This window comes from Mustela nivalis (assembly GCF_964662115.1).
Source record: "Mustela nivalis genome assembly, chromosome: 6".
NCBI classification, from domain to species: Eukaryota; Metazoa; Chordata; class Mammalia; order Carnivora; family Mustelidae; genus Mustela; species Mustela nivalis.
Window position 1 is genome coordinate 149,026,326 of NC_139025.1, and position 27,856 is coordinate 149,054,181.

At 51.2% G+C, this 27,856-nt stretch overlaps 1 protein-coding gene across 8 annotated transcripts in view; it reads right to left on the reverse strand.

Moving 5' to 3' along the window:
- The window catches only part of NTRK3 (neurotrophic receptor tyrosine kinase 3), a 381,734-nt gene that overhangs the window by 60,741 nt on the left and 293,137 nt on the right, over positions 1-27,856 (reverse strand). For all 8 annotated transcript variants that reach the window (XM_082736044.1, XM_082736045.1, XM_082736043.1 and 5 more), the window contains 3 exons: positions 14,038-14,168; positions 5,154-5,326; positions 1,917-2,160 (listed from right to left, as the gene is read on the reverse strand). In XM_082736044.1, the coding sequence (XP_082592170.1) occupies positions 1,917-2,160; positions 5,154-5,326; positions 14,038-14,168 (548 nt within the window). The remainder of the gene's footprint in view (positions 1-1,916; positions 2,161-5,153; positions 5,327-14,037; positions 14,169-27,856) is intronic.

A 27,856-nucleotide genomic window follows, 5' to 3' on the forward strand; every position in this document is an offset into this window, starting at 1 on the left:
GCCAGGGCAAAGCAGTATCACTGGATAACTGGTAGATGTGATTTTTTGACTCTTTTGAGTCAGAATCAAGAAACATGAAGGACACTCCTTGAAGTAAGTTTGAGAGCTGAGTGTGCACGCATTGTGGCCAGACACCGCTTCCCGAGACCGTGGTAAAGCCAGTGGAGAACAGATTGGCATAATCACATATCTGCCACACACAGAAAAATGATAATCCCTTCCTTGTTTTTATTAACACCAACATAAATCTGAGCTCAGCGGGAAAGGCCAGCAAACCCCATTATGGAGGGCACAAAGGCAATTAAAGGGTGCCAACTCCAGCTAGACTTAAAAAATCTACAGCCTGCGGGCCCCTAGTCACCACACCAATGCCTCTCTTGGAAATGAGTGACAAAATTAGTCTAGATGCTACAGAAAGACTCTGCATTGATGTTTCCTGGCAGGTCTGCCCTGGCCATCCATCTGTGGTGACGGCTGCATCACGCTCCCTTTTCCGTATCTGGGATGTTGGACAGGGTGGGTGGATTGAACAACTGCCGAGCTTGCTCGGACATACTACCTTCCCTGCTGTTCAGTCTACTTGGCGTCATATTCCCTCACGATAGTACATCATCTGCCATCCTTTGGTTGTACCATGCACAAATCATTTTCTAGCCACAATGGGCATTTCTCAAATATTTCATTTTTCTTCAGGCTATGGCTAAAATGAACTGTCTTGAGCGACCAGTTCTAATGTCTGGGCAACGTTGCTTAGGCAATGCCATCAGGAGCATCCAGAAAGAAGAGATCTGCACATGCTAACCCCAAACTCCCAGCCTCATAGTCTACCATGCTTAGGCCAACAGGACGATGGTATCTGGGCTCTTTGACTCACAATATGATCATTAATTCCCTACTAAGAAGACAAAACCAATGACTTCCATGCTTCTTGACCTCCAGAACTCTGCCCCACCCTCTTCTTATAGCACCTATCCAAACTCCTCACCCATTCAACGTCCCCAAGGTAAGTATTACATATTTCTTGAGGCATGTGCCTTCCAATCAGTTTGCAAAGGTAATGCCATCTCTGTATTTTCAGCTGCTCTCATATTTTCCTCTTTTTCAGCAAACAACACTCATGCCCACTTATCTTTTCCTTGGCAATAGTAACACTGTCAAAACCACTCAATAATCCACTGGAAGGGGTCTACCAAAGACTAAGGGAACAAATAATCCTGGGAGCAAAGTAAAATATGTCTTAATGTAAAGTGGGCCACTGTATAGAAGTAAAATTGAATGTGATGCCTCCTATCACAATCAGAAAGCTTTTTCTAAGGCCAACCTCCAACTCTCTCCAAAGTTGGCAACAATAACATGCTTTCTTGTTTCACCTTTCCTAAATCATTCAGGTGATTCTGCTCAGCGGGACATTAATGATTTTTGTTACTTTACTGTGAGTTCTGGCTTCTCACCAAGCTCTACTTTTGAAGACAAGATAAGCCTACATGGTCACCAGATGATTTCAGAGAACAAAGTGTGTTGTGGACAGGGTTGGATCAGGGACTGAGTTGGAAGGTGTGAAAACATAGCACCAAGTTGAGCTTGACTATGTGTGTGTTTGGGCATACGCATGTATATATGAGTTTGTTTGCATGAAGAATGAGTATTGATGTAAGAACAAAATGCATATGCCCTTGCAATGTAAGAATACTGGCAAGCTGAATGTCCAAGAGGAAAGGAGGCATGAGCTATCGAGAGGATAATAAATAGGTAGGTCAAGATGTAGGAGTGGCCAAAGGATAACCATCACGTGTATGTCTGGGCATGGGTGCATATGTGTGTTCTCTGGAGTGACAGGGTTAATGGACAATGACAAAGACATGTGAGCAAGGTGTTAGCTCTGCTGCTGAGTCCTGCAGCTGGAAAAGCCATCTTACCCTGTAGTAATCAGTGCTGTAGACATCTCTGGACATGCCAAAGTCCCCGATCTTCACCAGCAGATTGGCTCCAACCAGGCAGTTCCTGGTGGCCAGGTCCCGGTGTACGAAGTGCTGGGAGGCCAGGTACACCATGCCTGAGGCGATCTGACTGGCGATGTGGAGCATTTGGGAGAGCCCCAGCTCACCTTTTGCCTGACGTGGCTGCCCATCCACAAGGATCATAGCATCTGGCCCATGGGCCCTGTGAGGGGTGGGAGAGAAGACAAGGGGCAGGGAGAATTCAGGAGATCAAGGGGAACAGCCTTCTTCATTCCCTGTTCCCTGGAATAGCTTACAGAAAGGCATAAAATCTCTGTTAGCCTACTTATTGCCTATTTCTATCTATCTAATATTACATTATGTGAGGGTGCCTATGGGCACACACTATAACCAGATTCCCAACTAAAATGATGCAGATATAGTCTAATGCACCAGGAAACAAACCCACTCTTTTAAATATCTTAAGGCTCTGAAGGAGTTTCCCCAGCTCTAGATATCCACTATAGGATCGTTAATAAAACAATTAACTCTTCCGGAGTCCCTACTCTTCCAAGCCCTGCTCTAAAGATCTCCAATCTATTAATTCACTTAATGCTCCCACTCCAATTTTGAGTTAAAGAAATGGAGGCCTAAAATGATCAGATCACCTGGCCAAAGTCACAGGAGTGCTGCACTGGCCCGATGGGTAATCCGGAGGCCAAATGAAACCAGACCTGTGGCTCTAAAAAGCTTTAAAATCTAAGGAGCATCAGCAACTGGGCTGAACCGATTCCTCGGCCCCGCCCCCTGATTCTGATTGGCTGCGTGAACTCGATCATTTGCATTTCTGACAAACTCCGGGTGCTGATGCTGGCACGGGTCAGGGGGGCAGTCCGCACTGTAGGTAGCAGGAGCCTTGAGTTCACATTCCTACCCTGCCCACTACACTGCTTAGGACTGGATAACTTTTGTTAGTAACAGGGCCCGATGGAGAGACCCTTCGGATCTGGGAAACCAAGGCCTTGCGAAGCCCCAGTTTCCCCTCCATCCCAAATCAAGGCCCCAGATTTGTTATCCTAATGCCTTGTCTTGTCATATCGGTCACTTTTAGTATTCACTCTTTTCTCCAGAAAGCCCAATGAGCCGTAACCACACCCAGAGCCCTTATTTATGAAGTTGTGACCAAGGAGCCCTGGTGTACAGCGAGGCCTCGGCCTGTTTTACTGAGTCGTTAAATATGAACACATTCATTTTATTGTCTCCTCTGGGTTCTGCCTACTTCATCCTCCAAAGGAGAGCTACCGCGTCCACCCGCAAGGAAGGAGCATCAGCAGGAAAGCCCGGAGGCTCGGGTCCACCAGGAGAGGACGCTACCACCTGCCCCTAAAAGCCACCAATGAGCTTCTCTAATCTTCTCCTCCCTCTTCCCTTATATTGAGCATAACAGTGGCACCCAGAGCTCTCCGCAGGCCTGTCTGTGGCACTTGGGGCTAAAGGCACTGCTGATCTGTGGTGTGGGATTCCTGGGAAATGGAGCACATCCCTTGGACCATCCCAGGGGGAAGCAAGCACAGCACAAAGATCTTGAATACTGAGAAAGGGCATTGCCTGTATTAGTAGCTGTCCTGGTTTACAGTCCTGATAAAATACTAATTGTAATAATTTAATAGTAGCTATCATCAACTGAATACCCAGCTACATGGAAAAGTCATTAAGGTATTAGACAAATATAATCACTTAGTACTCATGGTAGGAAACCTGTGGAGCGGTTATTATTAGTCTTGTTTTCTAGAGAAGAGAATTACGGTTTAATAACTTGCTCCAGGTTACATCACTGAGATGTGACAAATTCAGGACGTGAACCCAAGTCTGTCTGATGACAAGGACTGAATTCTCCAAGAAAGGAATAAATTTCATTGTGAAAACCCAAGTACAGGGGGTTCAAAACATCCTACGGATATTTTCCATTCCTCAGGCGCCATTTTTGTAAACCCAGCTCATAAGAAGAGTTCATTATCTGCCACTAGCCCTTTCTAGGCCCCCTCAAAACCATGGCATGAGAGTCAATGTCTCACTTGAAGGAGATGCTCCCCAAGTTTTGGCCAATGGGCTAGCATGTTCCATTGCCTCCACGGGAGCTCTGAAGATGTCATTATCAGTGATGGGATGCATGGATATCAAATGAACCCTAAGTGTCAAGGTCCTGATTGATCCATCTGCTTTCTAGGACCTGAAATCCACACACCTCACACACAGCCACCCCCTCCACATCTGGGCACTACTTGGAAGTGGCAGATGCGGGAGGCAGAAAGTGTGAACTCTGCTCTAGTAGTAAGAAGCTTTCTTCACTGGGGAAGGCTGTCTGCCCCCACTGCCCTGCCACTCCATCCAGAACCTTCTGGCTGAGGTTCCAGCCTCTTACTAGCTCCATCAAGAGCATCTTGAAACCCAGGCTGACCTTGAGCCAGGTTTGAGGAAACCCCCTTACAACATATCTAATCTTTCTAGAACAGTGCTATCCAATTGAACTTTTTATTGATGGAAATATTCTACGCCACGCTGCCCAATATTGTAGCCACTAGCCCCAGGGGACTACTGAGTACTTGAAATGCAGCTAGTGTGACCAAGGAACTGAATTTTTAAATTTGATTTAATTCATGTAAATTTAAATTCAAATATCCATAGGTAGCTACAGCAGTGGACAGCATGGTTATAAATTTATCTGAAGAAAATCTGCTCTTCTTTCTCAACCATCTCTGTCTTCTGATGAGCTTGCAAACTTGTACTTCCTTATTCATCCTAAGAAAAATCTCCAGCACGAAGATTTCCAGCAGACCTTAGCTCCATTTTGCAACACTTAGAAACGTAAGGCACCAAGAGAGACAGCCAGTCAGATCGTCAAGAGAAAAGGGGGCTCTAGAGTCTTGGAGTTGAGTTACATGGTGCCAGGCCCTCTGGGCTCCCTCCTTAGACTCTTCCAAGAAAATGCTCCCTTGTCATAGCATCCTTAATATTTCCCCCTAGAAATCAGTGACAAAGGCCAGCAGAAGCTCGCTGCTCGGGAACTGATAGGAAAGATGGAAAGGTTGCTTCTCATTTCTAACCCCTAGCCTTAGTGTTCAGAGGGCCTGTTTGACTTCTGGCTCCAGGAGAACTGCAGGGGTTCAGTAGGGACTGGCTGTGGGGTTAGGGGTGGGGGCAGCAGTCCTTGCTTACCTAAGGAACTTGTTCAGGTCTCCATGCTTCATGTACTCAAAGACCATGATGAGCGGGTCTCCATCACCACACACCCCATAGAACTTGACAATGTGTTCGTGCTGCAGGTTGGTGAGCAGCTCAGCCTCCCTCTGGAAATCCTTCCGGGCAGCCAGGGTGGGATCCTTCAGAGCCTGGAATCAATGCAGGACATGGGTTTTAGCAACCAGAGGGCAAGGGCCTGTCTGTTCCCCTCCTGGGAATAAACTTGCCCATGATAAAGACTGTTGGTTCCCAACCAGTCAGATTGCGATCAGGGTTTAAAGGCCATGAGGTGACGTCATAACAGCCAGGCCGGATTCCTTCCTCCCTCAGTCGTTCATCCTTGCAGAAACAGAAGCCGACTCCCTGACCGCACCTACCATCCACTGGTCAGTGATCTCCGTTCATGGTCATCTCAGAGCCCTTTGCTCCTGGATTGTTTGTGTGCATGGTGGAGGGAGCAGGAGGCTGTGCATGTGGAAGGCCTGACCAAGGCCCCTTCCCCTAAGCTCTTCTTGAAGAAATGGCCCTGCTGCTAAAACTAACAGTAGAAAAGCCGCCATTCCATTGGTTTAGCTTTGTAAACGAGCCTATGCCCAGAGCCTACCAGAAACCAGGCATAATACAGCCTCCTTGCCTTTTCTATTCCCTGATTTTAGATTGTGAAAGAGTGTATGTTTGCAGAGAAACATCAACATGCTGGCTTCTAGAAGGTGTCTGTGGCTTCTTAGTGGGAAACTGAAGGAGGCGCTGGGATTGGGGGTGGGGGGGGTGACTGCAACTGTGGGAATGGCAGTGAACCAGCAGCGCCCAGAACCAGGACGGGGTCAAGTCCTGCGAAGTCCCAGGGCAGGATGGGCAGGTGGGCATCTCGTGGTCACTAAAACGCCACAGCATAGTCCCTGTGGGTTGGGAAAGCCCAGGGTAAATGGAAGACCTCCGACTGGGGTCCGGGAAGACAAAGGGAAGAACACGAGTCAGGAGGGGAGTCAGGTGTGAGTGCGGGCGCTCGAGCACCAGAAGGGGACAGTGAGACCGAAGTAGAAGGTTCAGAGCCCCTTTGAGCCACAGGGATGCAGCTGGGCCGGCAGCAAGAAGGATGAGCAGTACAGGCGGTGACGGGAGGCTCTCTTCCTGCAGGAGGAGTCTGGACAGGGGTGTGCACACATTTCAGGCTTCCCTCCCTTCCCTGCAAGCTCAGAAGGCAAACGGGGCCAAACAGCCACTTGCTCCCACCAACAGAGTTTCGTCCCCTCCCCAGACACAACACCAGGCCATGAGGGAGGGAGTGTGAAGTTTGCACGCTATTTTCAGATTCGTGAACATCTAGACACGCATGAGATTGGTTTGCATCCTCTCTGCCAAACATCTGGTCTTTTTGGTGATTGAGGCAGACCGACGTTCCCTGTAGATCATGTTACTTCTGAAAGGCCAAGGCCAGCCAGGGGTCTTTCGGTCGCCTTGGCCATGCCCATTAACCTGAATCCACAGGGCTGCCTTGCCTGCGGATTTGTGCATAGGCAAAAATCCTATCTGGTAAGGCCCACCAGACCTCCATCAGTCACCAGCACACATTACAGATGATGCCTTTTGAGCACGAAAAGGGCCTTAAATATCACCAGCTTCCTTCTACCTGCTCACTTCCAGAGCTGGAGAAACTGAGGCTCAGCCCCGTCTGGGAGGCAGCACGCATTCGCACATCTCAAATGACAGAAGCGTGCCATTAAACCAGACCTCAGCCATCTCCGGGACCCCCAGGGTCCATGCCAGTACCTCTAGGGCCATGGTCTCAGCCAGAAATCAAATCCACTCCGACTTCGACCAGCACCACTTGTCACTCTTCTCAAACTCTGGAGCTTTCACCGAAAATGTGTTTGATGAAATGATTCTACCATTGACAGAAACGTTGGCGTTTATCTAATGCAGCTTTCCCACCTCACAGGTGAGGAAGCCGAGGTCCAGAATGGGGGACTGACTTGCCAAAGACCATGCATGCAAGGAGCCACAGCTTGGATCTGCAGCCTGGGGACACTTTCCCGGCCAGCATATCAGCTTGAATTAATTTACCAGATGAATCGGCCACTAGGCTTGTCCCCATAGGGAATGGGGGGCACAGATGTGAAAGGGCGGTGTGAAAGGGCAGAGGACAGGGCCACCAGGCAGGACACACTGCTGCTGGCAGAGGGGCCGGGCCCAACGAGGATGCTGGGCAGGTAGGGCTGACGAAGACCGGAAGGGTGGTGGGCAGTCCAGCCCATGGCTGAATTTTTGGCTCTGATCTCATGGGTTCTGCACATCAGCTCTGGCTGCCTTCTCAGGGAAGCTGCTAAGAAAGGAGCACGCCACTGTGGGTCCACGTCCAGCCAGAGCAATGGTATTTGCCAAGGCTTCTTGCTATGCGTGGAAGAAGGCAGAGTCATGGTGACAGGGGTCCTCTCCGTGACCCAACTCCTGAGCCGTGTGGCCTGGGCCGTGGGTAGAAGATGACTGCCTGTGATTTACTTATTTCCATGAAGAATAAGGGGGGGGGGCGGGGAAGAGGAACCCAGCATGGGTGGGACAGAACACTACTAAGATTTATGGGAATGCTGGATTTATGGGAGGGAAAAGTAGATCAAATTTGGGGCGAGCCAAATGGCCTCTCTCCATCTCTGTAAATCATTCTCTCTCGTACCGTCTGGACGCTGATGGCAGTCATGGGATTTTTGTTCTCAGCTCCCGGGCAGTGCCAGCCAGTGTCCCCAAGCCTGGCACTCCACACTGCCAGGCAGATAGGGGTTCCTCATTTGGGAGACGGGGCACAAAGCAGCAGCTGTCCCCCAGTCTCCCCACAGCCCTTGTCCACTGCCAGCTCCCTTTCTGCCTTCGCCCTGGGTTTTCCAGCTCCCGGGGCCAACTTGAGGTTTCCATGTAATTGGCAAAGGGTCAGTGCGGCATCAGGGGGCCAGGGCTGCAGGTGGCCCCAATTCCCAGGGACTGATGCAACCGAGACAGAGATGACAGGAGGAGACTAATGAGGAGGAAACTCGGCTCAGTGGCTCTCCTGCCCTTCTCCGTGGCATCCACACTCAACCCCTTCTTCAGGGCTGGGAAACTTCAAAGTGAATTGCCTGTCGGGGGCACCAGGAGCACACCAGGGGCAGAACCGGGGCTCAACACGACTGCCAACTGTCGTTGTAGGGAGCCAGGTCTCGCCAGAGGGTCTCTGAAACCAAGGAGGCTCCCCTCGGTCCTCTGAGCAGTATCCAGAGATCAAAGAGGTCTGGAATTTAGCCCGTGCCTCATCTCCTTTCTTTTCCCCCAAAGTTTGAGAACAATCGTGCTTTCTGATCTTCCCCTCCATGTGGATCATATCTCATGCCCACTCCAGCCCTGGTTTTCCATGGGTCCGTTTGGTTAGATAGAAGGGAAGCAGTCCAGATGGCAAGAGCATTTGAATTTCTTGGGGTGCCTGGGTGGCTCAGCACCGACTCCTGATTTCAGCTCAGGTCATGATCTCAGGGTCATGAGATCAAGCCCCTCAATGGGCTTCACCCTGAGCAAGAGCCTGCATAAGGTTCTCTCTCTCCCTCCCCCTCTGCCCCACCCCTGCTTCCTCTCCCTCTCAAAGGGAAAAAAAAACAAACAGTTTCAAAGTGTTTGGTTTCAGATTTCATTAGTGTACTGAAATTCATTTAATACGTGCAGAGAAACACACATTCCTAAATGTTCAAACTTTTATATATTCAAATACACACACACACACACACACACACACGTTAATCTACACTTTATAAGTATAAAAATCATCTCTCTCCTTTTCTCTCAAAACCCACTGTCCCTTCTCTTTGTTGACACTCCCAAACGATCTTATGAGAGAGGACGCTGGATAAGTTATCACAAGCACAGGTGCCCTTCTCTCATCTGGTTTCCTGGCATGCAACTGGCCATTGGTTTCTCACTGTTTTTAGGATAAAGTTCAAACCCCTTAACACAGTCATGGGCTCTCAATGTCAGGTCTCCCCATCTCCCTCTACCTTCTTCCTTCCATGCCCTTCCTCTTCCTCACTCACTACACTTTGGTCTCATTGGTCTTTCTGTCCTTGGTACCCACCAAACTTTTACCTGCCTCAGGCCCTTTGCATATGCACTTTTGGCCAGAAAAAAAAAAACCTCTCCACTAAGTTATATCCACATGACTGGCCAAATTAATTGGTACTGTCTGTTACCTCTCAGGAACACCCTGACTGAAGCCCATTATGCCTTGAATATTCACTGCTAGTTGGATAACCAGACAGATATCTTTGTCCCAGAGGGGAGCTTGCCAAGGGTCAACTGTGATTGTTTCCCAAAATCATTTATGATCCATCTGTTAATGTCATTGCTTAATGTAATGAAACATCACAGAAACCAATGAAATATGAGTTCAAAGAGTTGGCTGGTTTTCTTTCTTCCTTTCTTTCTTTCTTTTTTTTTTTAAAGATCTGAGTAATTTTGGGGACAGTCTTGGAAGCTCACTCAGTTAAGAGTCCGATTCTTGATTTCAGCTCGGGTCATGATCTTGGGGTCATGAAGTCAAGCCCTAACTTGGACTCTGTGCTCAGTGAGGAGTTTGCTTCAGATTCTCTCTCTCCCTCTCCCTCTGCCCCTCCCCCATCATCTGTACTCACTTGCGTTTTCTTCCTCAAAAAAAAAAATCCATATTTTTTAAAGATTTTTTTTTTTTTAGTGTGACAGAGGGAACAAGAGAGCACAAGCAGAGGGAGCAGCAGAGGGAGAGGGAGAAGCAGACTCCCTACTGAGAAGGGAGCCCCCCATTGGACTTGATTCCAGAAACCTGAGATCATGACCTAAACCAAAGGCAGAAGCTTAATGACTGAGCCACCCAGGCACCCCAAGTTGCCTATTTTTATGGAACTTAAGGTGAAGCCTTTATTTTTTATTTTTTTTTAAGATTTTATTTATTTATCAGAGAGAGAGAGGGGGAGAGAGAGAGCACAGGCAGACAGAATGGCAGGCAGAGGCAGAGGGAGAAGCAGGCTCCCTGCTGAGCAAAGAGCCCGACGTGGGACTCGATCCCAGGATGCTGGGATCATGACCTGAGCCGAAGGCAGCTGCTTAACTAACTGAGCCACCCAGGCGTCCCGTTTTCTAATTTTTTTTTAAAAGATCTTATTTATTTGACAGAGAGAGACACAGCGAGAGAGGGAACACAAGCAGGGGGAGTGGGAGAGGGAGAAGCAGGCTTCCCACCAAGCAGGGAGCCCAATGCAGATAAAGACTCTGGAACGACCTGCTAAAGGTCAGTGGTTAAAAAGTGTTAAGAGGAAAACCTATTTTTTTAAGAAATTGGGAAAATACTAAAAATCTGAGATTCTGCACTCAGATTGTCTCACAAATATTTTCAGTGTCTGTTCCAAGGTAAACTAACTGAAACTAGAAATCATGAACACCCAAAACAAAAACAAAACAACTCTCCAAATGAAAAGGAACTCCAGAGTTGCAGTCCAGACATACTGGAAGAAAGAAGGTTAGATCCAAATGTTTAAAATTATCAACAACCACAACATGAATAAAGTTAATTCTATAGGAACAGGCTGATAGAGACGTTAAAATAAGTAAAATTGTTCAAAGACAGTAAAGAAATAATTACTAAAAACAAAGCAAAACAAAAACCAAAAAACCAACAAGATGGTATGCAGCCAAAACAGGGAGAAATAAAATTAAGATAACCATAAAACCATGAACCACTTAGATAGCTTGGAAGTAGATTATATGGTTCACGGAAGTTAAAACAAAAGCCTCCATAGACAGGACAAACCCTACACTAGATAAAACCACAAGGAGAATTCATGACTCAAAGTGATGCTGAGATTCACAGAACACAGCCTGGTGAGACTGAGGGAACCGGGAAAGGTCGTGACAAGGGGCTCCTCCCCTCTTCTGTGAAGGACAGGGGCTGCCTGGATCTTAGGTGCTCCCACCACCGATTCGCTGCAGGACCTTGGGCAAATTCCCTGACCTTTCTGTCTGTGCCTCAGTATCCGCTTCTGTAAAATGGGGATCGTGATGGTCCCTGACACTTAGGGTGGCTTGAGAGGGCAAAATACTAACCCACGCACATTACTGACCGTGGGGCCATAATCGGTGCTCCCCATTAGATGCTGTTGTTATCATCCTGAACAGCACCCCCCTCCTCCTCACCTATCCCTTATGGGCTCTCATATTCTAGGATCCTGAGATGGGAGCTACATGAGCCCGGGTGTCCCCTTGCCTCCGCCACCCCCGGTGCCTCACTCGGTACCAGGTACATCATAAGGGCTCAATAAATACTTGTGGGATGAGTAAGTTGAGCATATTTTTAAGAACATGATCAATCATTGAAAGAAAAATCTTTTTTTTTTTTAAAGATTTTATTTATTTATTTGACAGAGAGAGATCACAAGTAGATGGAGAGGCAGGCAGAGAGAGAGAGGGAAGCAGGCTCCCTGCCGAGCAGAGAGCCCGATGCGGGACTCAATCCCAGGACCCTGAGATCATGACCTGAGCCAAAGGCAGCGGCTTATAACCCACTGAGCCACCCAGGCGCCCGAAAGAAAAATCTTTTACAGCACTCTGAACTATCACAAACTAACATTAGTATATCCTCAGTGTACGGAGACAATAGAACACTGCCAACCTCCACGCCCCACTCTTCCAATACTCCCTCTCTCCCTGCAAAGGTAACTGCTACATTGACTTATAGAGGTCACGGGCTTGCTTTTGGAAAACCGTTTTTACTACCTAAGTATAAATCCCTAACCTCTAGAGTTCAGTTTTTCCTGTTTTTTAAACCTGAAGTAAGTGGGATCATATATATAACCTTATATTATTATAATTATATGTTAATCAATATATTAATAATGATAACATAATTATAGCCAATATAATTATATTATATATTATAATATATTGCATATAATAATATATATATGATGGTGATGAGAGATATATATGTATATATATTTATAGATCTGTCCTTTTTCATTCAACATGCTGTTTTTGAGATTGTTTATTATTACATATAGATATAGATCACTCATTTTCTTAGTTGAATCATTTTTCATTGTATGAGCATACCACCTTTATTTATCCATGTGGCTACCAATGGACCTTTGGGGCTGTTTCTAGTTTTCGGCTGTTGTAAATAATGCTTTCTGAACATTATTAGACATATCTCTAGATAGCTAGCTAGCTAGGTAATAGGAAGGAAGGAGGAAAATAGAAGGAAATAAAGGTGCATGGATGGATGGATGGATGATAGAAAGAAAGACAAGTACCTAGTGGAAATAGGTCTAGAAGTAGAAGTGCTAGGTCACACAGTTTGATGTTCTAGAAAACCTAACTGGTTTTCAGAATGCGTATACCACTTCACCTCCCTACCGGCGCAGGAGGGACATGCAGCCGCACACCTATTTTTGTCAGCACTTGCTATGGTCACCACCGTCCAGCCATTCTGCTCGGCATTCACTGGTATCTCATGATCATTCAATATGCATTTTTCTGATGATGAGTTAACTGGACCCCTCTCTCATTCTGCCAACAGCTACCTGGCTATCGGAGGAGGCTCTCTGAGATCTTGGGAACAAGAGTATTCTCTGTCAGATGATTATGTCAAATGGGCATCACCGATTTTAAAATATGAATCATGTGACTTTTTTTTTAGTTTTATTTATTTATCTGGCAGAAATAGAGATCACAAGTAGACAGAGAGGGGGAAGCAGGCTCCCCGCTGAGCAGAGAGCCTGATGCAGGGCTCGATCCCAGGACCCTGAGATCATGACCTGAGCCGAAGGCAGAGGCTTCACCCACTGAGCCACCCAGGTGCCCCAGAATCATGTGATCTGAATGCCAGGTTTACAGGACCCACATGTCCAAATTATGCTCTTGTCCTGCTCTTCTCCCTCCCTAAGTATTCTCTTGTCCCCCAAGCCAATGGCAAGCATCTTTAGAACAGAGGCTGTGAGGTCTGCTCTGTCTCCCCCTTTGCAAAAAAAAATCTTGCCAATCGACTTAAAACCACAATTTTGGGAAAACCTAACTCTGGGTTACGCTTGGATGTGTACTCTGAAAGTCCACAACTACCTGCACCAATATGAGAGCAAACTCGAGAGGAAGGGAGTTGCACAAAGGAGTCAAATCTGAAGAGGATGAGAGAAGCAGAAAACACCATTTCTCGGCCCTTCTCCAGGGGAGATGAGTGTCTTCTCCAGAGGCTCGGTGGATCTCCTGGGCAGTAAATGGTGCAAAATCCCAGGGCACTCACCTCCTCCAGGTTCCCAGACTCAAGGAGAGAAGAAAACCCTCTTAAAAGGATGAAAACAGAAACACATTTTTCTGTGTCATCCAATCTGGGTACTGTCCCTTAATGCCCGACTGCTCAGCGAGAAACATTTCCCAAGGTTTGGGGCCATCATGCTATTTCCTGCTCAATGCACAAAAATGTCCATTTCATTTACCAGTCCCCCGAGGGATGCTGGAATGCCCAGTGGATTTGTGTCACCCTATAAATTAAAAGTTTGAGGGAAGTGCAGACTCTTTGGGGGACAAAATTAGAAATCTTTCCACTTCCCTGGTCCAAGCCGTTTAAAGACATCCTCACTCACTGGACCATCCCGTGTCTATGGAGGCGCGCTGAGCCAGTTTATTCTCAGGCTGCTCAGGGACACAGCTCCAGCCTTCCAAAGCCAGAAGACACCTCACCGACCTTGGAGCAAGGGCCCGATTGTGTCTGATAACGCCCAGAACCCTTTCACACCCGGAACGGAGTGAGCCTCTGCTGCTGGCTCCCCGGCCCCCAGCCGCCCCCCTCCTTCCTGGCAGCCCGCAGACCTCCAGGATTTACCTTCACAGCCACGAGCATCTTGTCCTTGGTCGGGCTGAGGTTGTAGCACTCGGCAAGGAAGACCTTCCCAAAGGCTCCCTCGCCCAGTTCCCGCTTCAGCACGATGTCCCTTCTCTTAATGTGCTGCACATCTGCAGGAGGGGACAGAGACAAGAGAGCAGCCCATAAGTTCCAGGCACCTGTCCTCACCGCAGCGGGGTTGCCGCTTCTGAGTCCGCGGCACAGAGAGGCAGACCCGGCCACGGACCCAACTCACTCCTGACAACCGGCCTCGCGTGGGCTTGGGGGGCGAGTCCGACCCAGAACCAAATCAGTCTCAGCCCTGTCCCAACCCACCCCTAACCGGTCCACATTACAGCAGCCTCGGCTGGAAAACAGAGTCCACAGGGCTCATGCACAGGATTCTGGAACAATCCACTATGGTTGCTAGACAGCGTGCACATATAGGGCAGTCTCAGCAGCCACTGGCGCAGGAAAGCCCTGGGCATCGTGCGGGTTCTGACTCGGGAGGTCTGAGAGTCTGCAGGTCTGACAAGCTCTGTGGGGACGCCCGAGTGTCCTGGGCCCACAGACTACACCTCTAATAGTGTGGTTTGAATCCTGGGCCCCGCCACCTCCTTGTTGGTTTTTTTGAGCTTGGGAAAGTGATTGCATCCCAGAGCCTCAATGTCCTCATCTGTAAAATGGGATTAACATCCAGCCATGCCTTCCTTGCTGAATTGTTATGACGATTAAATGAGAAAGCCTGATTGAAGGCTTCGGCCCAGTGCCTGGGACAATCGAACGACACACACACACACACACAGGCTCTTGTTACACAGCAGCAGCTGTACCAGTCCTAGCAAGGTGTCTGCTTTGTGGTGGAGACTGCAACGTGGGAGCTAAAATTATCTGGGGGAAGCCTCTGCTTAACAAATCCTGGTCTTCTGAAAAACCAACGAGATCATGAAAGCCAACACCAGAGAGCACCCTGGAAACACGTTCTAGGCACAGAAGGGTTGCCACTGCCTCAGCTGACTTAGCAAGCCTGTTAAAGTCCGTCTGCTGGGAGACCCCAGGAAAGAAGCCTACAGAGGGCTAGTGAGAGCCATGGGCTGGTGATCTAAGGAGCACGCCTGGATGGAGACTGATGGCTGACCTTCCCATGACTGCGCAACAGGCAGGTGACCACCGCCTACCTGTAGGGACGTTAGGAAGAGCCGTGACAGCAGGCGGGGGGTGGGGGTCGTAGACTGCCTCAAAGGACCTTGTCAAAAACTGAGAACTGAAGACAAGGGAGCGGCAAGCGGACCATCCCCGTGAGTGAGGAGAAAGGACAGAACAGAATGGGTGCAGACTGGTGTTTGGGTTGGCTTGGGAATTCCTCCAGGATAGACTCCAAATCGTTTTGTTTGTTTGTTTTTTCTGTCAAAGTTCATGGTCTCCCCACCGTGTTCCACATGACCTGCTGGGGAGGATCTGTGGGAAGAAGCGTTTGCAGACCATTTTTCTTTCCTCCCCAGCAAGACGGACCTGCAGGCTCCCGGAGGCGTGGGCCGTGTGAGCACACAGAGGGGCTCTGTCCCAGTCTGCACAACAAGCGAATTAAAAATCGGTTCTCTTCTTTACACCCCGTGTCACTATTTCTTAGCCTCTGAGGAATGGGATTTGTTGGCCTTAAAGGGGAAGGCCAGAGAGTCTCCCGCTGAGAGAAAATGGGAGGTCAGGGCCACTCAGGGGAGGCCGTCTGCTCTTTGCAACCTAATCATTCCCAGGTGACCAGCGATGACGCACGGGATCCTACAAGGTGAGCGTCCTGGGCTGGCCGCGGAGCACAGACGGGCCAAGAAGGCAGCCGTGAGAGGCCACGTCCACACCTCTCTCTCCGGGGGGCACCCGGACCAGACCTGGACCCTCCACACCGTACGGGCTCCTCACAAAACATCTTAGGACTCGGTTCCCTTGTCTGTAAAATGGCTGTGGAAGGACACGCAAGTTCTACTTACCTGCTACGTGCGCTGGTTATGTGAAGGTTTGTAATTCCTCGATCCTCTAACACGGCAGCATGTTTTGGTCTTTGCACCACTATGGATATTATTTTACAAGAAAGGGAAGCAAGCCAGGGCCAAGTCAGAAGTCCGCCCCTGGTGGCTGAGTTGGGACTGGAGTCCAGAGCATCGGGACACGCCAGAGTAGCCAAACCACAAAGGGACAAGCCCCCTTCGGTCCTAGACCCACCCCAACACCAGCCTCCCTGGGCACTGTAAAGAGGGCAGTGTCGCTCTCAAACTTGAGCTGCGACAGAATCTTCTATGAGGCTCGTTCAAACACACTGCTGGGCCCTTTCTCCCAGAGATTCCCATTCACTAGGTCCAGACTGGAGCCTGAGAACTTGCCTTTCTAGCAGGTTCCCGCATGATACTGACTGTGCTGATCTGGGTACCCCACTTCGAGACCCACTGGAACAGGATGGCATTTGGAGGGGAGGGATTAGCCAACTCTTAACGGACAGTCCCACACCTGCAGATGTTTTATTTCATTTCTCGCCACCTGAAGGCCTGCAATCCTCGACTGACCAGGGGCCCCTCTCCCCCACCTAGCTGCACGGCCAAGGCTGAGTCAAGGTCCCTCTCAGGGACTCAAGTCATGCGATGAATGAAGGTCATGCCTCTCTCGCCTTCTTGTGTCCTAGACACATCCCCCACAAAGGCAAAGCAACAGGATATAAATTCCTGGATCCCTTAGTCCAACTCTGGGCTGAGCGGCCTCATCAGCCCCGTGAGCTCTTCTCACTCTCAGCTGCCACGAGTGCAGAATGAGGACCTAGGGACGGAGGAATTCCACGGAGAGTGGGCTCTGTTCAGCTGCCTGGGCTGGCCCGCGTCTTAGAGCCCACCAGCTCCCCTGCCTCCCTCACAAGCCCGGAAAGGTTCAGACAAGTCAAGTGGACGCAGCAAACAGGGAGCCATTTCTCAACCCTCCGTCCATACCCCAGGACTCGAGAGCCTGGTGGCAGCAGAACCCCAACCATAGAAGAGGGGTAATGGCTGTGGGCCTTGAATGCATTAGTGGGGGCACAGGTGACCACGTTCCTGGGAACGCTGCAGTTCTCCACAAGCATGGAGCAGAAGCCTCCTCCAGATTTGCAGAGGGATCTTTTTCAGAGACTCGGGAACACCCAGGGGCTCAGAATAAAACAGGCCTGGCTCACTCTAGTTGTCTTCGGGGAGAAGTATTTTGAGAGCGATACCTGAGCCTCGTCTCCAAAAGGGGGAGCGAGATCTAGAAAGGGCAGCAGGAGGGATGGAAAATAAATATAGATTCCATTCGAGCATAAATCCTCCCCCAGGAGAGAACACCCCGCCAGTCGTGGGGATGAGGAGCTCCGCTCGGCAAATGAGGAGAGAGGCTGGGTGTGCGCCAAACGCGTAGGCGAGTCACTTCTATACGGACAGCCCCGTGTACCAACAAGACTCTAGACCCCAAAGCATCGTCTGAGCAGCAGCGTATCCCTGAACCTAAGCAGGGAGAAGCAGGACAAAGGGAAGTTCATCGGTGGCCGGTCCTACCCCGTGGTCAACATTCACTTCTGATGATAACCACGAGAGCCGAGGGTGATTGTGCCCCTTTCACAGATGAGAAAAGGGAGGCAGGGCTAACTCTCCAACGCTCACAGAGAATGGCCAAGGAAGGCTCCTCTACATGGCTCCCGCACTCAAGTTCCTTCCAGGAGTCAGGATGGCCTTTCTCTGTCCTCCCCTAATGGGTGGCCACTAAAATCATTTGGTCCACAGAAAGTCAACCCTTCATCTTCCCCTTCTCCCAGCCTTGTCTGACTTCTCTTACCCCACTCCTCCTGGGACTCTATAGCCCAAGGGAGAAGGAAGGAGCTTCCTTTCCAGAGGCCCCGGAGGAGGAGTAAGGAAGGGACCAGGGCTGGAGGAAAGGGTGCTGCTCGGGCCCTGGGAGACGGCTGGGGTGGGCCATTCCCATTTCTGACATCCTCTTGTCTACTTGGGCCTCTTTTTGTGCTTATTTTTAGCTCACACGGCGCTGCTCAGAGCTGCCTCTGGTGAAGCCATCTGACCTGCATGCCAAGAAGTGATGGATTCTCCTAGGAGGAGAGGGCATCAATCTCCTTTTACTGCCTGGCTGGCTGGCCCGGCAGAGTCTGGGTCACAGGGCTCAGACGCTGGGACCCTGGCAGGGGAGGAGGAGGGAGAGGGATGCACAGCCCAGGCCGTGGGAACACCTCCTAATCTCCAGGGAGGAGAGGCAGCTGCAGAAAGCGGGGGGCCAGTGACCAGGGGAGCGGTCTCTGGGAGACGTCACGGAGCCCCTGGGACTTTCTATCCTGACTCTTCCCCTAGCTTCTTCCTTCAACACAGCCCCCTTCTGGGCTCTGCCAGAGGAAATCATCCGTAGGACAACTGGTTCCTCAGACAAAACACAACGAGGAGTTCTGTTTCAGTTACCGCTCCATGAATTTTCCTCTGTACCGACGACCAAGATAATTATACCATATGTATGGGATTCACTTCTGCGAGGTCTTCCAGGCCTGCAGTGAGCTTGACCTCGGGCGGAATCACTAATTCAAGGAGGTCGCAGCCACCTCCTTCCAGAAGACCTCAGAGGCCGCAGAGCTCAGTGGGCAGGCTGTGGTCATCCCCTTGCCCTCCCCGTGTTCACCCGAGCTGCCTTGCCCAGAACCTTCTGTGACCTGCACCGGTCTGCAGGACAGACAGACGTGGCTGGTGACGTCAGTGACCACGGTCAGCCTAACCTCTGTGTTCTGGGAGAACAGGGCTGTGCCCAGCAGAAACCGCTCGGTGCTGCTGATCAGAGGAAGCATAAAACCTATGAAAAAATGGGGGAACTGAGCAACGGACGACGGGGGAAGAGAGACAGGTCTGTATGGGGGCCTGGATCCTGCTGCTCACGGCCGTATCCACCGCGGGCCGTGGCTCCTTATCCGTGGAATGGGTGTGTGAGTGTCTACGCAGCCAAGTTTTAGGAGGACAGAGGCATGCTTTCTGGATAATAGAGGTCGTCGGAACTGTCAGAAACATGACGGCATTTAATACAAGTGTGCTCCTTCCTTTTTACAGGGTTTTCATTTGACCCGAGAGCTCAGCCTACTGAGAACCAAAGAGTGACTTGGAAAGAAACCCAAAGAGGGTTTGTTCTCCTGTAATAAAATGGCTGAGGCTGCCCCGGGGGGAGCCGGTGCCGGCTCGGGGGGCTCCCAGCAGCCGGTCCATACCTGCCACCACGATGTCCAACCTCCTCCCCTACAGAGTCCAAAATAGTTTGTGGGAGGAGGTCGGTCAGACAGCGGAATAAAGACATCGAAGGCAGAGACAGCCACCTACTAAAGATTACTATTGATCAGGAGGAAAAGAAACAACCAGATGCCCCAGGGTCGGCGGTTATGAAGAATGGTGGCCCCGACTCCACTCTGTGTCAGGCAGCAAAGTCACGGCCACAGGGCTGGCACACTGCCTCAGTCAGACCCAGGCTGTCCTCACAGAAGGCCATCGGCCCCCTCGGTGCCTTGGGTGACGGTTGTCCTAGGAGGCCACGCACTCAGGCAGCTCGGAGACCATCCCTCTCTGAAGGCTGCTCTCCTGAGGGACTCAGAAGCAGGCCCTCCCAGCACCCCTCAGGGCCAGACCCGTGCTCTCTCAGTTGGGGCCTGATGGGCTCTCCTGGCCACCCCGCCTTCCCTGCTCGCCTGGCCCGCTGTCACCCCCAGTGCCTAACCCAGTCCCAGCCTCATTGTGGAGACGTCTCAGGTCCTTTCTCTGTCACCTCTGTCTCTCTCCAGGCTGGTCTCTCTGAGCTTCTCATCATCCCCTGATGCCTTTGCTAATAATACAGACAAGTCCCATCAGAGCCAGGAACTGTGCTAAGTGTCTCGTTTGTCCTCACAGTGGTCTTAAACACAACGTGCTGCCCAAGTTTAAGGTGATGAAGCAATTTGCTCAAGGTCGCCCAGTGGTGACAGGTGGCCCATCAGACTAGACTGTAGGGTCCAGCAAGCACAGGCCACCCTCCACCCCCTCACTCACGACAGCCTCCCCCTCACCAGGCTCTGCCATGCCTACCCTGGGGAGGCCGCTGCCTTCTGAACCGGCAGAGACCATGGCGGAAAGCAGTCACATCTATAAGGTCACGGAGAGAATCCTTTCCCACATCCCTGCCACCGTGGGTCGTTACTCCCCGAGCCCGACAGGAGCAGCAAAGTCGGCTTCTGGAGATGAGGACGGTCCCAGAAGGCACAAATGGAAGACCCCGATGCCTCGCAGAACAAGAGAGGGTCTCCTCAGCCTCGGGGTTCTCGCATTAGGAGGTGAGTCCAGAGGGCGCCCGTGTGCAAAACGGAGGGGGGAGAGTCCTGGCAGGAAGGGGTGGGGGTGCGGGGAGGGAACCAGAGAAGAAGGGAGGACCTCGGAGAAGTGTGTGCTTTCTTTGCACTAGCCAGACCCGAGGGTCCCGGGCTGCCAAAAACGCTCAGAAGAAAACATCCATTCAATCAATACCACACATTTAATTACACATGAAATGGAATGTCTTTAAATGGAAGAATAACATTCCCGGGGCTCCAGCGGTGGGTGTTTGCAGTGGCAGGAGGGAGACAGAGGGACCAGCTCTGCATCTTAGGGGGAAGGAGACTGCCGCGCGCGCCAGAGCAGGACTCCTGCTTTTGCTAGAGGTAGGAATTGCTGCCTGCCCTTCCATATGCGCCCTCCCCACTTCTCAAGGCCTCGTGGCTACATCTCCTTTCCAGCCAACGGGCAGCCAGGTGGGTAGAACTCATTTCCCCTCTGGTATCGCACAAGGGCAGAAGCAGGTAAGCGTGTGCCCTGACCAGCTGTGGACCAGCTGTGGTCTGCAGCCGACCCGCTCATGTGCCCATGGACGGAAGAGCAAAGCGTGGCCGTCCCGTCCCAATAAACCACTCTTCCAAGGCAACCCCTGGATGGTTTCCGGGCAAGGAAAACAAGAGGACCTCTGGGGTGAAGCCAAATCAGGGTTGACAGAAACTGAGGCTGCCGCTGGCCAGTCTGGGTCCCATTCCAAGGCTCCCCTAGCTGGACTGGGACTCCCCTGCCCAGTTTGAGGCCTCGGCAAAAGGGGGCTGGCGGTGCTCAAGTCGGAGACCCGTGTGTGTTGTGAAGTTGTTAAGTTGTGCCCCAGCACCGGGCACAAGACGCAGCAGGTGCTTACTCAGTATCTGGTGCGTAAGCAAATGGATAAAAACATCCCCCCTGAATCCCTGCTGGGGACGTGAGGAGAAGAACACAACAGAGAGGGGAGGAAGAAGGGAGGCTGAGGGAGCAGTAAAAAGAAAGGAAAGATGAGTGAGAACGGGAAAGGATCCAGAAAGTTCCAAAGAGCAGCCTTATTTATGTCCTGGCTCCAAGACTGGCCCCAGGAACCAGGACCACATTGAACCAGGACAGTTCTGAGACCCGCGTCCTGAGCCCCCCTTCCTAGCACCTGGTCTCCCCAACAGAATGCCTCTGCGGTCTCCTGGGACAAAGCTCGACACGCACCCGGTGTCCACTCGGGGGCACGTGCACGCCCCGAGGCGAGGAGTAACGGGCTAGGACTCCAAGACGCCGTGTTCCCACCGAGATGTATACATAAATAAGACACCCTGCTGTTTCTGGAAACGACGGGGAGAGAGGATCAGCAGAGGACTGTCTGTTCTGGGGTGATTTCCAGCTCACGTTTCCTGACATGAGAAGTTCAGAGAGAGAGAGAGGGGGACATTCAGACGTGCCCCTCCTACCCTGCCCCAGGTGCTACCCCGTGGAGCTCGACCTTGAGCTTGGGCACTGTGATGGCCACGCGGGGCCTCCCTCACCCACCCTGCCTTCTGTACCCACTCCCTTCATCTACAGGTCGCGCTGGCCGTTCCCACGGTGACAGGACCCCTTCTGACTCTCATTAAGCACTGAGTGCTCCAGCCGCGAGTGAAGAGCTGGAGAACTCCCCGAGGACAGCATCTGGAATTGAGCAGCTAGGTGCTGAAAGACAAAGCTCAGGCTCCAACTGGAAATCTGTCCCTCCAGCAACTTGCCTGGCTCCCCATTCTCTCCCCCTCCCCCGGCCTGGATGTTTTCTTCCCAACTGGTCGGTGACAAACCCTCACTCCAAATGCCCATACGAGGGGCCGGTCCTGAGTCTCGGCGTCCCCAGAGGCCCTTCCCCGCCAGCAGCTTCCCCGGGGATGCGGCTCTGTCCTCTCAGCCCTGGCATCTAACTCTGTCCCCCAAGTCCCTCCTGGGGCACTGTGGCTTTTCATCAGCAGACACAGGGCAGAATGTGTTCAAGGATATACCTTCCGGCTCTGCAGCTCTGAGTCCAAGACACAGACGGCTGGGCCCCATGGAGCCGTGAGGATGCAACTTCACGTAGACACCCTGAGTTCAGGAAGTAGAAATGCCTGGGAGAACTTCCGGGTGAACCGGAAGGGGACCAGAGACCCACTCACGGGACATGCCGTCAGCCTTGAAGTCTACCAGCTCCCTTAGGTCCAACAGGAAACGGAACCCTTCAGGCAGGAGCAGGAGGAATGGGCAACCATAAGGCAAGGGCAACAATATATCCAAATACCCACAAACACGTACAAAAAGAAGACAAGGACAAGAAGGGGGCCTTGTTACCAATAAGCGCCAGTATTAAGAGCCAGAGCATAGCTTTGGAATGAGGCACAACTCCGTAGGAATTCACGTTCAACAGAAAAAAATCTTAGGAGGCAGAACTGGACAATTTCCCAAGCCAGGCTCAAGCTTCAATGTTTTCAAGCTTCAGTGTTTCATGAAATTAAGAGAATACCCCACCCCATTCTTGGGTTCAGTGAAATTCTGTGTGTACAGTATTGTGTCTGAAGGGTATGAATCTGTATAATAATGGCTACAAAGTTTCACAAAGGAATGTGCCAGCTTCTTCCTCCCACTTGCTCCCTTCTTCAACCTTCCATGAGCTCCTCTGATTACTTAATCTCTCTGATCCTTGATTTCCTCACCTGTAAAATGGAGATAGCAAAACAACAACAACAACAAAAAACAAAAACAAACAAAAAAAAAAACCACCAACCACACGGCCTTGTTGGATCTTTAAATGACACTGGTGCTGAGTGCTTAGAACAACGCATTAGCCCATAGCATCGATGTCTTCAGGGGGAGGTCTCTGGGATGCTATTTGAGAACTCTACTAACTTGGCCCAAATCCCCAGGCGTTTTCCCTCATAAACTCCCTGCATAAATACATAAAATAGGTCTGACAGATGGAGGGGCTCTGGCTCACTGTCCTCTGAGCTCCCTTTGTGGATTCATGCCTGTGCATTTTTACCCACACCGTTCCTCCATCTGGGTACCCGGCACCAACTTCCACCAGGAAAAATCAGCCCATGCTCCAGGAGCAACTCTAGTCCCGTGTTGTCCATAATATCTCCTGATCTTCAAGATCTCCCGATCTTCCAGATCTCACTGTCCCCCCGGGCCCCAGGTATGCCTAGTACAGAAACAGGTGCCCTGGGACCCCTCTGCCTTCTTCGCTTCTCCTCATCTCCCTTTAGGTAGTAGCAGCTCAGCACATGTTTGCTACCTGGCTGGAGGGAGCGAAGGACATTAGCAAAGGCCACTGGGAGACTTCTTTGCAACATACATGGAGTCTGTTGAGACACGGGCTCCTGGGTTATTTGTGGGCACAGGCCCGGCCCTTAGATCTCCCACATTCACCAGCTGCCAAAGGGGGCTGCTGCCTTGTGGCCTCCAAGAAACTCAGTGAAGATTTTAAACAAGCCTAAGACGTAAGCAGGTAGCCCAGCTGGGGACACGGGACCCCATCTTAGGGTCCCGGAAGGCCTTTCTTTAGGAAGGGTCGACTTCAATTCTGCCTAAAGCAGGAGGCAGAGTGCTCAGGCACCAGGGAGAGGGGGAGCTGGGGTTCTCAAGGGAAGGAAAGGCAGGATACCCAGGCCTTGGGAATTTAGAAACATATATCCCCTTATGCGGCCCTCGCGGTCTTTCACAAAAGACTCATCTTTCCTCTATGCAGGGCTGAAATTCAGGACATAACTGGGATGTTCTAGAACATACCTATGCTGCTCTCAGGTGGCTCTGGTCACACTGCTTCCCCGGCCACACCAGTGGGGAAGGGGATGTGGTGACAAATCACACCTGCTAATCCCCCATCCCCTCCCCCTACCCAAGGGGCCAACAGCTCCCTCAGTCCTCCCAGCTCAGCATCCACACGCTTCCCCCCCTGGCCCCTCAGTGCAGAATGTTCTCCGCGGCCGGCTCCCCGTAAGCCTACCCCAGGATTCCTGGCCAGACCTCCCTTCACCTGACCACACCTGTTCTACCAGATTGCTGGAGAGCCCTGAAGGCCACCTCCACAGACGGAGGAGGCCTTTGGGGGATTCGGCGGCTGGGCCCCCTCCAAAGGGATGTTCCCATTTCCAGTTCCCATTCCCACCGCGGAGGCATCTGCCAGGCACCCCCCCTCCCCACGCCTCCTGTCCTGGTCCTTGCTCTCTTCAGCCTTGTATCTGATGGGTTCAAGGTCAGAGGCCAGAGCCCCTGGGTCACTGCCACGCAGGCCCTTGGCGTGGGCAGCCTGAGCTGGACGCGGCCAGCAGATTCGTTCCGCACGGCCTCCGCCATCCCGGATCTGAGCCCCCCCTGCCGCAGCCCGCGTGCTCTGCCAGGTGTTCCCCACATCCTCTGAGCTCACGTCCAAGAGATCCCCCACACCAGATGTTCAACGCACTGGCCGGTGGTTTCCTGGCCGCTCTCCTGAACCTCCCCCTACCCTGTAATTCCACCAAAAACAAAACAAAACAAAGAAAAAGTTGGAATCGGCAGAAGGCTTGGTGCCCCACCTGACCCCTGGAATCCCTCCATGGGCTTGGTGGTTCAAATCTGGTCTACCTGAGTTCCTCACATGCCAGGCTGCTTCTAGGGTCCCAGTAATGTCACCAGTCACACGTACATGATGCCTTGGACCAGAAGATCATTTTTTCTAGTTCTTTTGGTGCCAGAAGAAATGAAGCCACATAGATGTTTGGGCTCTGAATGATGCCTTGTTTGAGCCCAGAAACTAAGGGTCATATGGCTATTAGAACAAATGTCAGTGGGAAATCAGGAGGAAAGAACTCTTCATTGGACACTGTTAGGTCTGTGTTGCTGATATGGGGCCACCTTTTATTGTTGGGTCTGGACACACTTGGGTAGTCCCCAAAACACCAAGACGGGGACTCTAGGACATAAGCCCCAGGAATCGACATAGAACATACTCAGGAGCCCGGTAAGAAACCATGTTCCCATCCCCTGCAGGGGGACCCCAACTCCCTCTTCCCACTGGCCTTGGGGCCCTCTCCCCTCTCATCTTTCAAAAAGAGATTATTGCTTGATGTAGTGACCTCAACACACCCTCTGTCCACTGCAGTCATCTCTAGCACAGACCACTGTAACCTTCCTGTCCTGATGCTTTCCAGACCCTTTGTCCACTTGCTCTCTGAGAACAAGCCCTTCGGGTCCCCTTGCCCACCTGCCCCCGCCTATGTGGGTCCTCATTCTTCATCACTGGCCTGCTCTTACTGGCTTCTTGCTGCCACTTTGCTTCTGTCTCGACCTTTTCAATATGTGTACTTTCTTTAACTCTGAAATAGATCTTCATTGCTGGCTCCTCAGGCAGGTGTGAAGGGCTCCTTAAGTGCCCCCCCCCACAACCCACCCAGCACAAAGCATAAACAGGGTGCACAGGCGAGGGCTGCCATCCGCCTCCTGCCAGCATTTGGAGATTGTGCATGGCTCCCTAACACAGCCTTGTGCATGGCTCCCTAACACAGCCTTCCTGGCCCCACAGATGGAAGCCAGAGGAGCTAAGCGAGATAAGCTGTTTCCCACACCAGCTCTTTTACTCTATAAACTGGCCCTTTTCTTCTATGTCTCTTGTCTAGGAACTTACCCATTTTCCCATTTTCAGCACAGAAAGTGCAGAAGCTGAATGACCGGACAGTAGAGCCCCTTCCTGGAAACTAGTCTTGTATCAATTACCCACGGATGTCATCTTGTATAACTTTTATGTATCTGTGAGATGTAGGACCAAACATACGTGAATCTCCACTTACTCTGGCTCATGCATTAGGCGGAATGACTTAGGAAATCCAAGTTATAAAATCAGGAAGGAATTAAGTCTTTGGATCGAAGACCAGTCATGGAAAAAAAACTGGGGAAAAAAATTTTATCTGCAAAAAAGCAAAGCCACTCGATAAATGTCTCGTTGCAATGAGAAGACCCCCCAAAAGGGTCTCTAGCAGACCAGAGTCTGGTGAATGGAATTTGCTGCCTAGGGCTTGTGATGCCTAATTTCGCATGTGAAAAGCCATGGCACTCTCCACCTGCCCACCTTACTTTAGTGGGCATTAGAAATAAACGGATTAATAAAGAAAAGCATCTATAAGTGCATGCATGAGTTCCTGACAGCCATGGGGATATCAGGGGGCCTGAACTCTTACAGACCAATTTTTACCACTCACACACAATTCCCTGGCTGTTGATTTCCCAGGGACGTGGTAGCAAGAACAAACCACAAGACGATATCCTGTTCTGCCCCTGTGGGTGTGCAGGGAGCAGGGGATGGAGAGGCCGTTCTCATGCCAGGATGTTCAAGGCCCTAGAGCTGGCATCAGACACTCGCAGCTCTGCAACAGACTAGCTGTGTGACCCTGGGCATCTTACTTAACCTCTCTGAGGGGACATCTGCCCCAACTGTGATTCCCCCTTGGATGTCTGTAAGCAAATGAAATGACATCAGTCTGCAAACCTCTGAGCACAGCGGCAGAACCCCAGCGAGCGCTAAGACCCAGATTCACTTCTACTCTCTTGCCCGAGACTGCTCGTTTGGGCTGCTGACCAACGTTCATGCACCCCGGCACTCGCGGACCCAGAGGCGAGCATCCGTGCAAAGGTCATCTGTCCTCTAATAGCACACCTACTGCACCTGTCCACCTGACTCGAAGACAGAGAAGACTCTGCCTGCCACTTCCAGCTAGAGAAACTCTGATCGCTCCAGGCTATGGGCCTTCAAATAGGGCCGTTTGCCGGGCTTATCGAAGCTGTTTGTTCTCTACTGCCAGCGACAGAGGGTCAGGAGATCTGGGGACATGGCACGGCACAGAGGAGCTGGAGGACGACACATGAGAAGCTCACGGCGGGTGGGAATCACTTGGAGTAGCTTTTACGTTGGCACATGGAGCCTTCAGACTGGCTGAACTCTGTGGTTCAGCTGGCGAGCGAGGGCTCTGTGTCTGGGTCTCGGTCGAGAAGGGCAGAGGGAGAGCTGGAAAATGTCCTCCCGTGTTGGCCCCCGTGAGAAACCCTTGCTCTAAAGCTCCCTGTCAGCTCCAGCCACTGGTCCACCCCTGCCCCAGCATGATGGGAAAACTGGACAGAGAAGAGGCGAGTTCTATAAAAAATTGTCCTTTTGACAGTAATGAAAACAGGGGCACCCACCTGGACCCCCCACTTACTTGCCGAGGGGCCACACACTCATCACTGTGTAATGTGTTCAACCGATGTACATTGAGTTATAGTGTGTGTCAAAGCCAAGCTGTGTGCTGGGAGCTCGGTGGGGAGCGAGACATTTTTCTGGAGCTCAGGGGTCTAGCGAGGAGGCAGGCGGGTCACAGGCAAATCCGATCCCCACGGGGGAGGCAGGTGAGGACCTCAGGGGCACCTGACAGGTGCATCTCGCTGGGTCTTGAGGGGCTGGGGAGACGGCTGTCGGGGAAAGCGATCTATTCTCTTTCAGCCTCCATTTC